At 37.4% G+C, this 14,395-nt stretch overlaps 3 protein-coding genes across 11 annotated transcripts; all 3 read right to left on the reverse strand.

Moving 5' to 3' along the window:
* Positions 1 to 870: 870 nt before the first annotated feature.
* Positions 871 to 5,431, reverse strand: LOC104710501 (uncharacterized). Of its 4 annotated transcripts, none has more exons than XM_010427115.2 (6): positions 5,060 to 5,431; positions 2,825 to 4,320; positions 2,273 to 2,524; positions 1,878 to 1,958; positions 1,166 to 1,591; positions 871 to 1,052 (listed from the first exon to the last, which is right to left on the reverse strand). In XM_010427115.2, exons 2-6 carry the CDS (start codon positions 3,974 to 3,976, stop codon positions 996 to 998), a joined length of 1,968 nt encoding a protein of 655 aa, XP_010425417.1. In that variant the 5' UTR covers positions 3,977 to 4,320; positions 5,060 to 5,431; the 3' UTR covers positions 871 to 995. The 4 variants fall into 4 exon arrangements, with proteins under 4 accessions (XP_010425417.1, XP_087320097.1, XP_087320096.1 ...); XM_087463971.1 differs by having other exon boundaries at positions 2,273 to 2,521; positions 5,252 to 5,420; XM_087463970.1 differs by having other exon boundaries at positions 5,252 to 5,420.
* A 103-nt stretch (positions 5,432 to 5,534) lies between these two features.
* On the reverse strand, positions 5,535 to 8,311 carry LOC104710502 (putative inactive shikimate kinase like 1, chloroplastic). Of its 5 annotated transcripts, none has more exons than XM_010427120.3 (11): positions 8,002 to 8,311; positions 7,703 to 7,743; positions 7,543 to 7,597; positions 7,366 to 7,438; positions 6,922 to 7,009; positions 6,676 to 6,758; positions 6,475 to 6,574; positions 6,307 to 6,385; positions 6,158 to 6,222; positions 6,007 to 6,075; positions 5,535 to 5,815 (listed from the first exon to the last, which is right to left on the reverse strand). In XM_010427120.3, exons 1-10 carry the CDS (start codon positions 8,195 to 8,197, stop codon positions 6,007 to 6,009), a joined length of 849 nt encoding a protein of 282 aa, XP_010425422.1. In that variant the 5' UTR covers positions 8,198 to 8,311; the 3' UTR covers positions 5,535 to 5,815. The 5 variants fall into 5 exon arrangements, with proteins under 5 accessions (XP_010425422.1, XP_010425421.1, XP_087320098.1 ...); XM_010427119.3 differs by having other exon boundaries at positions 5,535 to 5,833; XM_087463972.1 differs by having other exon boundaries at positions 5,535 to 5,836.
* Positions 8,312 to 8,413: 102 nt separating this feature from the next.
* LOC104710503 (uncharacterized protein At2g33490) lies at positions 8,414 to 12,354 on the reverse strand. Of its 2 annotated transcripts, none has more exons than XM_010427121.3 (11): positions 11,647 to 12,354; positions 11,273 to 11,345; positions 11,099 to 11,170; positions 10,943 to 11,004; positions 10,792 to 10,860; positions 10,674 to 10,702; positions 10,385 to 10,586; positions 10,037 to 10,288; positions 9,902 to 9,955; positions 8,893 to 9,802; positions 8,414 to 8,637 (listed from the first exon to the last, which is right to left on the reverse strand). In XM_010427121.3, the coding sequence occupies exons 1-11, from the start codon at positions 11,764 to 11,766 to the stop codon at positions 8,612 to 8,614; spliced, it is 1,869 nt and encodes a 622-aa protein (XP_010425423.2). In that variant the 5' UTR covers positions 11,767 to 12,354; the 3' UTR covers positions 8,414 to 8,611. The 2 variants fall into 2 exon arrangements, with proteins under 2 accessions (XP_010425423.2, XP_010425424.2); XM_010427122.3 differs by having other exon boundaries at positions 8,414 to 8,653; positions 11,647 to 12,258.
* Between the last annotated feature and the right edge of the window lie 2,041 nt (positions 12,355 to 14,395).

Consider the following 14,395-nt stretch of genomic DNA (forward strand, 5'->3'; position numbering starts at 1 on the left):
ACATTGACAGGAAATGGTGGGAGCCAAAGCAGTAAAGACAAGGAAGCTCTTTTGCCTCAAGAAACAGAAGTGAAACAAGCTCCTCAACAAACTCTTTCTAAAGAAATTGACGAGCGCAAAGATGGCGGAACGACGTGCAAAAGGTCTCTGCTTCAACTGTGATGAAATCTTCACAAGAGAGCATGTTTGCAAACCGGTCTTTTTTCAAATCACGGTAGTCAATGATGGGGCTAATCAAGAGGACGAACCAATTGAAGATAAAGACATGGTGGAAGATGTGAGGCGGCGCAGAGCAGCTGCAAGGAGCACACCATGAGCTGAAACTTGAGGACAACCTTCAAGTCGACGTGCTATATTCTTATTAGTTGGTTATTAGGATTTTCTTTTATTATTAGATTAAGTTTGGGTATTTTAACTTATTTAAATTAGTATAAGTCGGTTGTAAGAGTTCTCTATGAAAGGAGACTCAAAACATCAATAAAAGAGACTCAAAACATCAATAAGAGGGAGGTCTCTAATAATTAACCTAATTCTATTCTCTAGAAAGAGGCTTGGATTAAAGGGAAGGTTTAGCTTAAATTTTTTGTTTTAGGTTTGAGAAACCACATTGTTTTGTTATTAACGGATTCTCATTAACGGCTAATTAATAACGGATTCTCGTTAACGGCTAATTAAGAGTTACTAATTAAGAGTTACCAATATACTAAAACTACAATGGTATAAATGCAGATTCTTTCCAATATACTGTTTTAATGTAAAAGAAACTCAAATAGCTTCAGTAATCGATAGCAACTTTTAATATAACTTTTTCTTATTCAGTTTTCCATATTTTTTTTTTGTTCATGTAAACGAAAACCCTGAAATGGTAACTGTACAAAGTGGGTCAGAGCCATTGTAACTAAATTTGTATGTACAAAGAAGTCCATTGATTTCTTCCTTCTTGGACAAGAAAACCATAAAGCTTATGTAACCATGCAACCGAACCAGTTAAGTTCTCAGTCGGTGATGTCGAAGTATCTTGGGTTTTCTGGATAATGGTACTCCACATTCAACTGCAACACAAAGACAAGTAATGGTTTTTTATATCACTTACGATAAGACTCAACTATATTTAGCTATTTGCAAAGCGAAGTTCAAGACTCAAAAACACAAATCTCGTACGTACCTTTCCTTCATCAGAATCTGTGTGGCGTTGAGGAAACACAACTCTCAAATCATTGTACAGATAGAATCTCCTCTTCCCATCTGAATCCAAGTTTTTATTTTGTCCTGTAGTTTCGGTTTCATCAGATTTCTTTGAAGCTTTCTTTGGTAATGGGCAAAGAAATCTCAGATGAAGAGCGTAGCGTAGAGCACCAGAACCACCATTACATTCTTTGGACAACTTTATACAGCTTTTTTCACTTTCATGTAACTCATCAAATTTCCCATCTCCTTCCACTGCATCTACTAAATCAGATCCTTCACAACTCTTTTTGTCCCTATATCTAGAGTTTTCATTTACCAAGCTTTTGGCTTTTCTAGCGTTCTCCTCTGTTGCTTCACTAGTTGGATTTGATGATCCCAGAGTAACCTTTTGGCGCAAGAACGTCTGCATAAAAACCAAATATTCAAAAAACTTCTGACGTATCATTACAGCAAAACATGCACTGATGAGTTTAAAAGGCGAAGCAATGAGTGGAAATGAAAACAGTGACTTCCATGTTTTGCTTGAGACCTTATGCCTTCCTAGAAGCTTAACAATTACTCTTCTGACTATGGCAGTTACACTCTATCACTCCCTAATGTTTTTAGTTCTTGAACACAATATCATTTCCTCTGCTTAAAATGAAAAGAAATAAATAAAAAAAGGTTGATATCGTTATGTTCTATATTACCTTTGTACCAGCTGGCATATCAGTCAAGTCATAGTTACAGAGGAAGGTGTGAAGAGGTGTTTTCTCAGGGTTACTAAGAACCTGCATAGGAGCAGTTCAATCATATGAGTGAATATTTTAGAGCTTTTCAGAACTACCTATTAGCAACACTGACAAACATAGTAACTTAGCCTATTTTCTTCATAAGCACTTGGCTATTTGGAATTCAGGGAGAGTAGTAGCTGTTAAACCGCTATTTGGTCTATCCAAATTAATTACACAAGAAAAGTACGGTTACAATCTACTGCAACCATCAAATAAGTTTTTAGCCATATCTTTATAATCCAATAGCATCAATGCAAAATGCAAAATTAATAGCACCAAAAGAAAAGAAAAAAAAGAGAGAAAGGGGATACCAGTTGAATCCGGCCCTTCATAGGAATCCGCAGTTGGCTCTTCGAACTCTGACCATCAGAGTTCACTTGACTTGCTTTCATTTTCTGGCCCCAGAATTTGTTCAATATAGATCCTCCAGCGAGATCTATGGAGGCATAGTATAGCAAGAAGCAATCATCACCAACACTAGTTACTGAGAATGGAAGCTTCTGTGATTTTGGAGAGATGTTTCCCCCAGCAATACTAAGAACGGCAAGAAAACCGTCAATCTTCTGTACATAAAAAGCAGACAGAAGTCAATAATCTAAATTACAAAACAGAAAGCAAAAGAAAACTTTTTTTTTTACATCTGAGGTTACAGCTTTTGCATAACGATTTTTTCCTTTCAGTTGTTGCATATATAAGATTAAATCTATAGACAGTCGTCTGATATGAGCCAGTTTTACCAATCCTCAATTTCTAAGGTTACACATATTTCTTTCATGAAATGGGGACGAACACTAGTTAAAGAATGTGACTTTCTAATGACCTATAAAGTGAGTTATCAAAGCATCAACGTTGAAGATGAAAACCTGATTTGTTGGCCCGCATGACAATCTTCCTGTCAATAGTGACTCCTCAAAAGAACCAACTAATGACCTCTGAATGGGGCGTCCACTCAAGCTTCTAACGAACCTTTTACATGGAGATGCCGGAGCTGATTCAGTACTTCTCTCCATTGAAAACGTTCTCCTAACGGCATATGCATCATCAAATAATCTATGATCAATTCTTAATTCTGCTTCTTCACTAATATTCCTTAAATCTTCCAGTATCTTCCCATTTTGGCCACTTGTTACAGCTTTTATTCTCTCAGAAAACTTCGGACCAAGTGGTGACATACAAAGCGGCGGAGAGACAGATATTTCCTTATCACAAGGTAAGGGCTTATTGGACATGCCATACGTTTCATATTGTGGTGAATATAAGCAAACCTCACCTTTGGTGGGTCGGCGGAGGTTTACAGAGTCAAGCAATGGACCATCAGTGAATACCATGGACGAGAGTCTACCACTGTTTGAGGCATTCTTCCGATCCCAGCAACTAGATGAAGTTGTGGTCGTAGGAGTGGTAGAGAGATGTAACATACTAGGGGCATTAGCCTTTCTGTGATCTAATGCGCCAGAGTTGCTGAATCCATTAGACTGAGCAGAATAAATAATTTGTTGGTGGTTACCACAGCTGATATCAAGCAGATCACCTCTGAATTTTACAGGGAAAAGAGTATTCAGGGGGGAGAGTACTCGTTTCCTGACTAACGCTCCACCAATATCTACTCCTGTAACTCCACCAGTGGATGATAGAGAGTTATCAACATCGACACTCGTTGGTTTGTTGTCCAGCGAGCTAACTTCGCTTGATGCAAAACCAACTATCCTTCTAGCTCCAGTTAGACTCGAACTAACCTTATTGGCAGCATAACTAGTCGATCCATGAGCACTTGATGAGGTAACAACACGAGTGCCATGGAACCTACACGAATCATCTGTGAACTCCAGAGGCTCCAATGATGTTTTTCTATCAAATTCTCCAATGGAAGAGCAGATACCTTCTTCACTTCCACTGTTAATGCCATCTGAATCATGGGAAGTAGCATACACAGGCAGACTTTGTGAAAGGCTACAACTAGGAGCAGACAAAGCTTCCTGGGATTGTTCACTTGAAGCAGTCTGTGGCAGACCCATAACCAATGCTCAAAGGAATTTATCAAGTAAAAAGAGAGGTTATGGTCACTTGAGAGATGTCAGTTTCCAAATCCCTACTTGTCTAGAAACTCCGACTACAAACCACCAAATCCTAACAATACAGACTACCTCTCTATCTCTAGCAGAAGAATAAATAAAATAAAAATCTAGAACTATGTATCAGTCACAGGCATCCACAAGTTATGCATTGCTTGACTACAGACCCGCATACAAGAAACCAAACAATTAACATTTATCCGACATTGGTTTATGGCAGAGCAGTCAGCTGAAGCTACATGAAATGTGAGGGTAACGGGTACAGAGTTCATTGCAGTTACCCTTTCCTGAAACAAATGAAACAGAGAAAGCTAAATCAGTTACATATTCAACACAGTAAGCACATAACACCCGAAGTTATTCTGCTAAACTCAATAGAACACACAAAATGGGCAGAAGTTTATCAGGAATGGTCAAAAGAAGTTATGACTGATTCCAGTTAAAATAATAAAGAAACAATCAAAACATATCAGAATTTGTAAACAAGAGTTTAAACTTGAAGCAAGAAGAAGAGATCAAACAATGCCACAGGACAAGCTATTCCAACAAAATCAGGACTCGGAAGCAGTAAACTAAAATTCTCATAATTATAAGCTTAGAGCATACATAACTAGAAAACACACACGTATGCAAGATTTGAGCAAAATCTATTAAAAAAAAAAAAAAAAGATGATCGAACACTCCTACAAAATCTTCCTAACACTCCTACAAAAATTTCCTGAAGAAACAAACCAAGTGATCAAACATATCAATGATCCAAGATCACAAAAACATGCACTTCACAAACGAAATGAACCGAAGACCACACGAAATAAGCTTGTGATCAAATCAATCTGATCAACAAATACTTTAAGGAAAAAAAAAAGTTTCTCATATATCAAATCCGAAGAAAACCCAGCAGCTGCTCATCAATCATCATAGACAACAACATGGTAAAACTCACAAAACCGATGCAATCACCAAACTCCGAAAAATAAATAAATAACACGAAGAACGGCAGATAAAAATCCCCGTTAGAAGACGCACCGGTGAAGCAATCCGTTCAACAAAACATTTTCAGACGAACAAGTCCAAAAACTGAATCATTCACACAAATATATATACTAAACCCTCCTGGTCTGGATCCAAAATTAGAATCAAACGAAGAAGAAGAAGAAGAAAAGGTAAGAGAGAGATTCTTAAAAAGGGATGAGAAAGAAAGAAGAAGCAAAGAGGTACCTCTCTCTTCTTCCCTTATCTCTCTTTCTTCTGTTTATATAAACAAAAGAAAAAAAAACAAATCCCAATAAAACTCATCATCGCCATTAACATCGCTCTTTTTTTTTTCTTCTTAATTAAACATTTTTTCAATTTTATCAAAACTCTTTTATGTCACAAAAACATGAATTTTCGTACATTATTTAATTAAAATCATAAATTAATCTATAAAACCTTACCGTTTTTAATTTTTTATTGTCCTTTTTTTACCGTTAATAATAATAACTCCAACGAACAGTAAAAATGGAGAAAACATAATTGTTTTTTTTTTCTTTAATGACGAGAGAGACAAGAAAGCTGTTGGGAATTGGGATGATTTTTCTTTTGGTGCCCTTTCACTGTTTTTTTCTTCCAAGTCTTATCTCTTAGTGGGCCATAACATCAAGGCCCACATACTAGTGGATCAAATACATTAAGCCCAGCACGTGATCTATCTCGCGTGAGAGAGAAGACGACAGACAGATGATGATGACTGATTTGATGATAATGATTCTTCTCCTCCACCCAAAGCTGAGCCTCTCGTCCCTTGTACAACACATGTCACTGCTGCAGTTTTAGTTTCCTTCACTAGTTGGAGAATGGAGAGTATACATATGAAATAATATATATAAAAAAAACCTGAAAACACTAAATTTTATGCAAAAAAGCTACATTGATGTCGAGACGATATACATTACATACAAGATAAATCATATGAGTGAGAGAGTAAGATCGACCTAGAAAGGTCGTGAAGCTTCTTCCATCATTTTCTTCACTCTCGTTAACTTCTCGATTTCTTTCAGAACCTGATGAACCATTGTTCACAAATTTTTCACATTTGTCATCATAAGTCGAGATGGAGAAAAGAAAGAAAAGCTTACGACTTACCTCCAAAGCAATGTCTTCAGAAGTTACCGCTTCCAAGTCTTCGAATTCCAGCTTTGTGGCTATTTCTGTTTATGAGTAACACAACAGAATCAGTCATAAAATGAAAATTTTGAAGAATAGTATTTGACTTATGATTGATGGATCCTTACTGTCAAGGGAAATGGATGCATCTGCTGTTTCGTAACCCTTTCTTGATTTTTCGTAACTCGCTTTTAGTGTGTCAAACAACTGTGTTATTCATCCATCATATAAGTCAGTTTCTCTGTAATAACATACTAGTAACTTTAAGCAGTTCAGTGCAAAGAAAGAAGTAAAACCTCACGAGAAGATTCCGAGTTGAATGAATCATCATCCCCTTTAGCTGCGATATCCAGAGGAACATCAATCCATATGGAGATTCCGTGTCTTAGAAGTGAACTGTTGAAATGAGAACAGACAAGGTGTAAGCAGCGTGTGTATGTCTTCCAAAAGCACGAACTGCTAGAGATAAACACTAGTGAAACTGATATAGAACATACAGATTTTTCACGCTCTGTACCGCACCATCTCCAGCGCAAACTACAAGCCGACCCATAGATGATAGCTGCTTCAGCACTTCAGTCTGCAGAAACATATTAGAGAGTCATCATCGTCAGAAACAATTATGTAGGCATTCAGATTGGTTTTGACTCAGTATCTTGTAACTGAGATCAATCCTCGATCAGAAACTAGACCAGGGATGCATTTGTACGATTGAAAAATGCAGATCAAAGTAACGAATTTACCTCTGATTCTAGAAAAGCCTTCTCATCAGCTTCCTTTAAAGCTTGAGCGGACACATTTCCACCAGCCGCCTCTGTGATCAAATTATCACTACACAATAAAAAGTAAACTAAAATTTAGGGTAATGCGAAAGGACTTGAGAACATTCAATGTGAAACTATCAAGAGGAGAAGAAGAATAAAGTGGCAACCCTGAGCTATGAAGGTAAAGAACCCAAAAAGAGAGCTTAGAGCTTAACACTAATGCTCGGATAAAGCTAAGAAACTAGATTCCACAAGTAAGTCACTATACGTAGAGTAAACTAGATTTAAACAAAGATAAGTACATATAAGTAACAATGAGAATGCCTGAGATTCTGGAAACTCTAAACAACTATAAGGGTTCTAAAAAATATAAAAGCAGACTGAGGTTCTGGTTCTGCTATGATGAACTTATGAGTGCTTTACCTATCAAAGTAGTAATATCGTAACGCCTCAGCCAAAAGCTTCCCCGCGTTTGCTTTAATGGGGTTATTAATCCCTGTTCCAGAGTGTCAAAGGCTCACAACATCAGTGTCTGTGTCTGTCCATATGAAGTACACAGTTAGTTTTAAAAATATTGGGGCCTAGCTAAGTCCACCTTACCAACCAGAAAGATCGAAGCTCCTTTGAGTGCAGGGGCTATGTCCATAGCTTTCCTCTGTGTTTCAGACGGAAATGATTAAGGGAAAAGGTAGTTCTGAAATATGAAGGAAGCAAAGCTAGTAACATATGTAAGGTCTTTAGTTCTTATGAAAACTCTAACCTTGACAGCATCTATGGGATCCGAATCAACAACACTGACCCCTATGCAAAAAAAGGAAAAACAATAAAATCGAAAAGATAAAATAATCTCATCACTTCGTTTCTCGAGCCGCCATTACTCGTTGCATCAATCTAAGAAAGAATTAGGGCAAAGAGTACAACAATTTAGACTAATTCACAGCATCAGACATATCGTCGAACACTTTGTTCACAATCACACGTATATGCAATTGAAACTAACGGTTTCGGTAGACTTAGAGGCATCTCCTCAAATACCAAAATTAAGGTTTGCAAACTAACCGGTGAAGGCAGATTGATCGGCGAGACACAGAGACGGAGCTATAATAATACGTCTCTGAGAAGAAATGAGTCCAATAGAGGAAGAAGAAGACAGCAACGGCTTGACGGAAGTAGTCAGAGCATGAGGATAGAGCAAGGGAAGAAGACGAGGGACTAGTCCAGAGGAAGTTAGAGAAGCAGACGCAGAGATCTCCATTGACGACGACGATACTGGTCTAGCTCCTTCTCTAGTCCCAAGATATCCACCACGCAACTCAACTCAACGTGATAACTTTTCTTTTTACCAGATTTTTTGGTTTGTCCGGTTTGTGTGGGATGGCCCGGTTTGTTTGGTTTGTCTAAATAATTTTTCACGTTTTATGAAATTTTCATTGTAATTTAGAAGGGGGGATAAAAGAAGAAAAATTGAAAGGATTGAAAGGGAAAATGGAATAAAAAACAAAAGGCTTCAGATTTACAATGGGTAAAAAGAAACCTAGAAAAGAAAAAGAAAAAACGAGATTAACCAACTAAAAAATAGTAATACATATAACCGACTTCTTCTCTATATTCACTTGTGAAGATCTCTGAATTTGTACAACCAGCGACGCAGACGAGGCAGTAGCTTCATTCATCTTTCGATCAGCTTTCCTACTCCTGCATTATTAATAACCTAAGGAGGTTTCAATAAATCCACAAGCAAACAAAAAAAATCCATTTTACGAAATTAATACATTTCAACTTGTTTTGCGTGTATAGTTTGCGAGTGTCAATCTATACGCCAAACGCAAACAAAAGCTAAACAAGAACTTATCATTTGCGTCTTATGGAAAACTGAACATGCTTTATATTTGCTCTATAAGATTATTTTCATGTAAACAAATAATATGAGATGGAAACAATTGATTTTACCTCTGATTTGACTGGTCTGAGCAACTCCCGTAGCTTGAGGAAGTGGCCGAGACAGGCTCATTGGTGTTAACGGCGGGGACGCTACTGCTACTCTATCATCGCTCCTTTCGACCGGCCGTTGAGAAACAGCTCTCTGGTTTCTTGAAGGTATAGAGTAACTTCTGGGGACAATCAACGGAGGTACCGGAAGTGGCGAGGCCACAATGTTGGTGGAGAATGGAACAGCAACAGTTACGGTGTTTCTTTCTTGGTTCCATGCGGTTAGAGGCGCCGAGTGACCAACCAGACTCGGGGATTTTGCTCGTCTTGGTGGTGGTGCAAAGTGGCCTGGGGGTCTTGGAAGCTCGTGAAGCTCATTCAGCCTCGGGGAAGAACCAGGAGGAGGTGAAGCCGTAGGGGAGACCTTTGGAGAAGATGATGGATGAGGATGAGGATGAGGTTTGAGTACTGGAGGAGTCGGCAGAGGACAATACATGCCTGAGTAATTTTCCGCGGTAGTGACGGGTTTTGTTGAGGACGGTTTCAGGGGTCCGGAAAACGCATGTCTTCCTGCTGCTTGCTGCGGATAATGATGCGTGTCTGTTGTAGAATGACGAGGGAGGCGGCCGTATACGCTGTTGTTTTCAGTGTCTTTCCCATCTTTCCCGCTTTTTATTGGCTCTAATGGAGATGAATGCCATATGTTTCCAGTACTGTGGTTTGCTGGCCTCGGATTTAAAGCTTGGGAAGCTGGTTTCGAGTACCTTGTATCGTTTGGTGTTGGTAATACGTAGGCATTAAAAGATGGATTCACCTGTCTTAACCTCTCTGATAAATCAGGTTTCTTTTCTGGGAACAACGGAGCTGAATGGCTGCTCAAATATTTATCACGGGTTGAAACTGGATATTCTTCTCTATAATCAGCATTTACCTATGCAAGAGAGAAGTAAATACTTATCACACTAGTCTCTCACCAACCAGATTAATTGCAGTTGAGAGCATTTGGTACACATATATTGAAAAAACATACCGCTGCTGGTCGTGTTACAGAAGGGCGAGGAAACGAGAGGTCTGTATCATCCACCTAGATAAAATGAGAAGAGGATAAGAACAATTTTTTTAGGTGATGTGTGTATGTAACATTTTACCGTCACAATCAACTTACCTTCATTGAGCCCCATGGTGTAGAGAGAGAAGCAGCTTCGATCTTCTGCTCATTTGTTCTGTAATCAAAACTCAGTTCTCCTTCTCTGTTCATATATCGGCCGTCATTATCATCATCATCATCATCCTCGCTAGCTTCCACCTCATTCCCATGAACAGATAGATCACAATCAATGTGTTGTTTCTCTGCAGCAACTTTTACATGACGCTCAACTGCCTCTAGCGATTTCAGTCCAGTGTGGAACAAACGCATCTACAAAGAGTTATAAGAAACAAAGTCAGAAAAACATACGACGAACACCAAAGTTCAATGAGCAATATACAGACGAAATTTGAACGCAAGCTTTACCTGAGCAGTGTGGTGACGGACTGCTTGTGTAAGGAGACTACGAGCTTGTCCTTCTTTAAGAGATTTCAATCGAAAAATGCACATTGTTGCTTCGTCATGAAACTCACTGTAGGCAGGTCGAGAGTCAGGAGGAATATGTCTCTCTCCTTTACTGCTTTTAGGTCTTCCTTTATCTTTCACTAGCGACATTTCAAACACATTCCTGAGAGTTTACATGTAAAGAAGTTGTTGAAGGAAAACTTTAACCGAACTATAAAGTGAAAACTTCAGTAGTAGAAAATTAACAAACCTTTTCTCGTCGCATTGTTGCTTCATATCCTGCTCATAATATGAAGATCAAAAGATGAGTGAAAAAAAAAAACAGTAAAAGCATTTCTTCAAAACAAGAATAGCAAATAATGGTATACCTCAACAGTTCTGAGATCCTTGAGAAGCGCCTCTGATGGGGTTGTAATAGTTTTAAAAATATGACTACGCTGAAGAACAAGAACGATGACCAAGTAAGTTTTTTTTTCCAGAGAGCATTTGCGGAATTCATGTTTGCAACAAACAACTTACATATGTATCAAGAAGTCTCTGAAGCTCAGACTGAACTTTACCTAACATAAACAAGATTCTACCTACATAAGAAAGAAAGAAAAAAAACAATGTTACACTACAGTCTTGTACACAGTAAAGTAAAATTCTGTAAGTGACTAAATCTTAAACACTTACTGCTTTCTTCGTCGCTATCAGGCGCGATTTGCTCCAAACAAGAACCCATCTCTCCCAATGACTCAGAGAACTCTAAAATCCACCAAAGTATAACAACAAAAGCGTAAGAATGTTTTCTCTTCAGTAACCTAATTGCATTTCCCATATGACAAGACAATTGCATGTTTTCTTTACCATAAGCGCTATTTGCCGTGGCAGCAGCTGCAGAGAGTAGTCTATCGTAACAGTCTCGCATGTCTTGCATATCCTGAGAATCCCAATACAGTTAAAAAGTCAAATTCAGTAACTTCTTCCATAGCACTAAATCTCATGTAAGTGATCAGATTTGCTACCAATTGAAAAAAAAAGTTTCTAAATTTGTTCATCACTCTCAGAATCAGAAACTCGATCGAACATCAGAAAATTTTCCTAAAAACTAAACTAAACCACAAGCATAAACCCTACTAAAATCTCGTCGATTTCAGCAACAACAAAAAAAAACCAGGTTCGTGAGAACATTAAATTACAATAATTTCCAAAATTTAATGAAGTTTAGCGTAATTGTTTACCTTCCCGGCTCGAGCGAGTTCGTCGATTTGTGTGGTAGACACAATCTCTCCTTTATCCTTTGCATCGACCTTATGCGAATGCGATGTAAACCTCTTTAACTTCTCAATCGAAGCTTTCATCTTTAGAATGAGATCAAATCAAAAACCCTAATTCAAGCAATCCCTTCAGTCAAAATTAACAGAAAGCTTCGGATCGAAATTTCCAAAAGCAAATTGAGAAGAGATGATGAATTGAGTCGGGGAAGAAACAGAGAAGAGTGAGATTCAAGTATCCTCAGATATGTTGAACGACATTGAATGAAAAGAAGAAGAAGAAAAAAAAAAGTTTTCTTCTATGTGAAAAAAGTTTTTGGTCAAAAAAAAACAGATCGGAAACAGAGAGAGACGGAGACGGAAACCCAGAGAGATAAACAGCAAAGATATTATGATCCAACGGCGTTAAACCTCTGGTTGGATTTATACATGGAGAGAAGAAAAGACACGTGTCGAAATCGTAACGGATAATAAGGAAGAGTCAAAGTTCAAAGATTGATGACAGGGAAAGAAAGTGATTATCATTATTTGGGTTTGACCGCCAGTGGGAGGGTCAAACATCTCTTCCCTTTTTTTGACAAGTTATTAATTGTTTCTATTGAATCTCAATAACACACATTTACAAAAACTATACAATGGTCTTTTTTTAAATTGCTTTAAGATATTTAATATACTATCCCCTTGAGTTAATTCAAAGCATCTTAATAATCTGTTTTAGATACAAATATCAAACCAGTATGTTTTTTGCTAGTTTTAGGATTTTGTCCATGATAAAAAAAATAATAATTATTTGTTTTACACTCTTTGATCTTTTGCTATATATGCATTAAACATGTTTCGGTAGTTTACATCTTTAACGCTTTCTTTTTTACATAGCTTCTGTGTTTTATACTCTATATCGAGGAATAGAAAGAATCCATTTACATGTTTTACGGAAGCTTCTGTCTTTTATATATGCGTTAAACATGTTTCGGTAGTTTACATCTTTAACGCTCTCTTTTTTACATAGCTTCCGTGTTTTACAATCTATATCGAGGATTAGAAAGAATCCATTCACATAGCTTTCGTAGTCTACACTCTATATTGAGGATCAGGAAAAATCCAAAGATGATAAAGTACTTTCCGCCAAAGAATCCGTCAACATACTGACAAATCACGGAAACTTTTAAAAAGACTTATAGAACATATCTCGTGAAGGAGTAGTGTAAACTCATTTAAGCTAAAGACGAAAATAAAGATCTCTGAATCCGACAAAATTTAGATGTGGAAAACTAGGTTTTACAACTTACGTGGTTTTACGATATAAAATATCGCTTTTAAAAGAGAAACTGCTAAACTTGTATATAAAAATGTAAAAATCACATAAACAAACTTCTAATAATCCATCAAATTCCACTTCAGTTTCAGGGGTTACATAATCTAATATACATTGTGTTGTTTCCACCTCGTTGGTCTCAGAATGATTTTTGGAGGGAAGATCCAGAGGCCTATATGAAATGGAATAAACCAAAATATGTTCCAAAATGTTTGTTGCTCCATCTCGAGACATTAGTGTGGGAAAAATACCTAGGGGGGATCGAAGATGAGAAAGAGGTTGCGAAATACATCCTAAGGAATGCAAGTCGTCTGAAAAAGGCGACTTTCTCCAATGCATATATTCGTCCTGAAAACAGTCGTCTGTGGTTGAAGGAATTGGAAAATGTGGTCATGGCTTCCAACTCATGCAAGCTTGTGTTCAAAGGACCTCGTTACTAAGTATTACAAATGTCTTACTTCACTCAGTTTTTTTTAAAACATATTGGTTTTAGCCTTTTAGATGTTTAGTTTTAGTATGGCACTATGTTAAACCCCGTACGAAGTTCTGAACTTTATGTGTATTGTTAAGGTTATACAATCTTGGGTTTGTGTTTATGCTTTTTATCTAGCGATAACTTCTTGCCATTTTTGGGGGAAAACGGCCTATTCCCCCACAAACTATGTTACTTTATCGCATTTATACATGAAACTTTTATGTGTGCTTAGAACTACATGAACTTTTATAAAATTTGAATTTCATACATAAACTAAACAAATCCAGCCTAAACCCATAAATTTCTAAACGCTGTTAATATTCCGTTAATACTATGCTGACTAGGATGCCACGTGGATAATAAGGGAAAAAAATTACATAACATCTGTAAACTGGGTACTCGAACTGTTGACAATGAAGACATGATAACATATACTAAACCAAATGAGCCACCTCGACTTACGACATTATTGAAAACAAATAAAGTTATATAAACAATTTTATAGTGACTTTGTTTTCCCACATATCGCTAACGATGACCTCCATCGCTAACGAGCTTCCAAGTTCCAACGACGACGGTTCCTTAGCGTCAACCTCTGAATCCCTTGGCAAATTCGATATTTCTGGAATTCTCACTCAGTCACTATGTTTGTAACTTTATCCGCGCGAAAGTAGCAGAGACTGAGAGAGAAATGATTGAGCTACGGATTGGTGCGTGAGTGTGAAAGTTGCTTTTATTCGGATAAATGAAAACGTAAATTTGAGTTATTTTTATTAATATTTGTGCAAAAATAATGAAAATAGAGATGAAAACCTAAATAATAGAAGAAGAAAACGCAAGACCCATGGAGGCGGCTAGGGTTTTACTGTGGAAGAAGATAATGCTAGTGAAATGACAATTTTGTCCTTCTCATTTAAGTGAAAATA

The sequence above is a fragment of the Camelina sativa genome, chromosome 9 (genome assembly GCF_030686135.1).
Source record: "Camelina sativa cultivar CO46 ecotype springtype chromosome 9, ASM3068613v1".
Lineage (NCBI taxonomy): Eukaryota > Viridiplantae > Streptophyta > Magnoliopsida > Brassicales > Brassicaceae > Camelina > Camelina sativa.

Bases quoted from the DNA above. Each gene is read 5' to 3' on its own strand.
- LOC104710501 (XM_010427115.2), bottom strand. From the start codon at position 3,976: ATGGGTCTGCCACAGACTGCTTCAAGTGAACAATCCCAGGAAGCTTTG. The intron at 2,525-2,824 runs GTTTTCATCTTC...TTTTATGTACAG, and splicing joins CATGCGGGCCAACAAATCAG to AAGATTGACGGTTTTCTTGC. The intron at 1,053-1,165 runs GTACGTACGAGA...TTTGTGTTGCAG, and splicing joins CAGATTCTGATGAAGGAAAG to TTGAATGTGGAGTACCATTA.
- LOC104710502 (XM_010427120.3), bottom strand. From the start codon at position 8,197: ATGGAGATCTCTGCGTCTGCTTCTCTAACTTCCTCTGGACTAGTCCCT. The intron at 7,744-8,001 runs GTTAGTTTGCAA...TTTTTTGCATAG, and splicing joins CGATCAATCTGCCTTCACCG to GGGTCAGTGTTGTTGATTCG. The intron at 6,386-6,474 runs GTTTTACTTCTT...TGAATAACACAG, and splicing joins ACTCGGAATCTTCTCGTGAG to TTGTTTGACACACTAAAAGC.
- LOC104710503 (XM_010427121.3), bottom strand. From the start codon at position 11,766: ATGAAAGCTTCGATTGAGAAGTTAAAGAGGTTTACATCGCATTCGCAT. The intron at 11,171-11,272 runs GTAAAGAAAACA...GGTGGATTTTAG, and splicing joins CACGGCAAATAGCGCTTATG to AGTTCTCTGAGTCATTGGGA. The intron at 11,005-11,098 runs GTAAGTGTTTAA...TTTCTTATGTAG, and splicing joins TGATAGCGACGAAGAAAGCA to GTAGAATCTTGTTTATGTTA.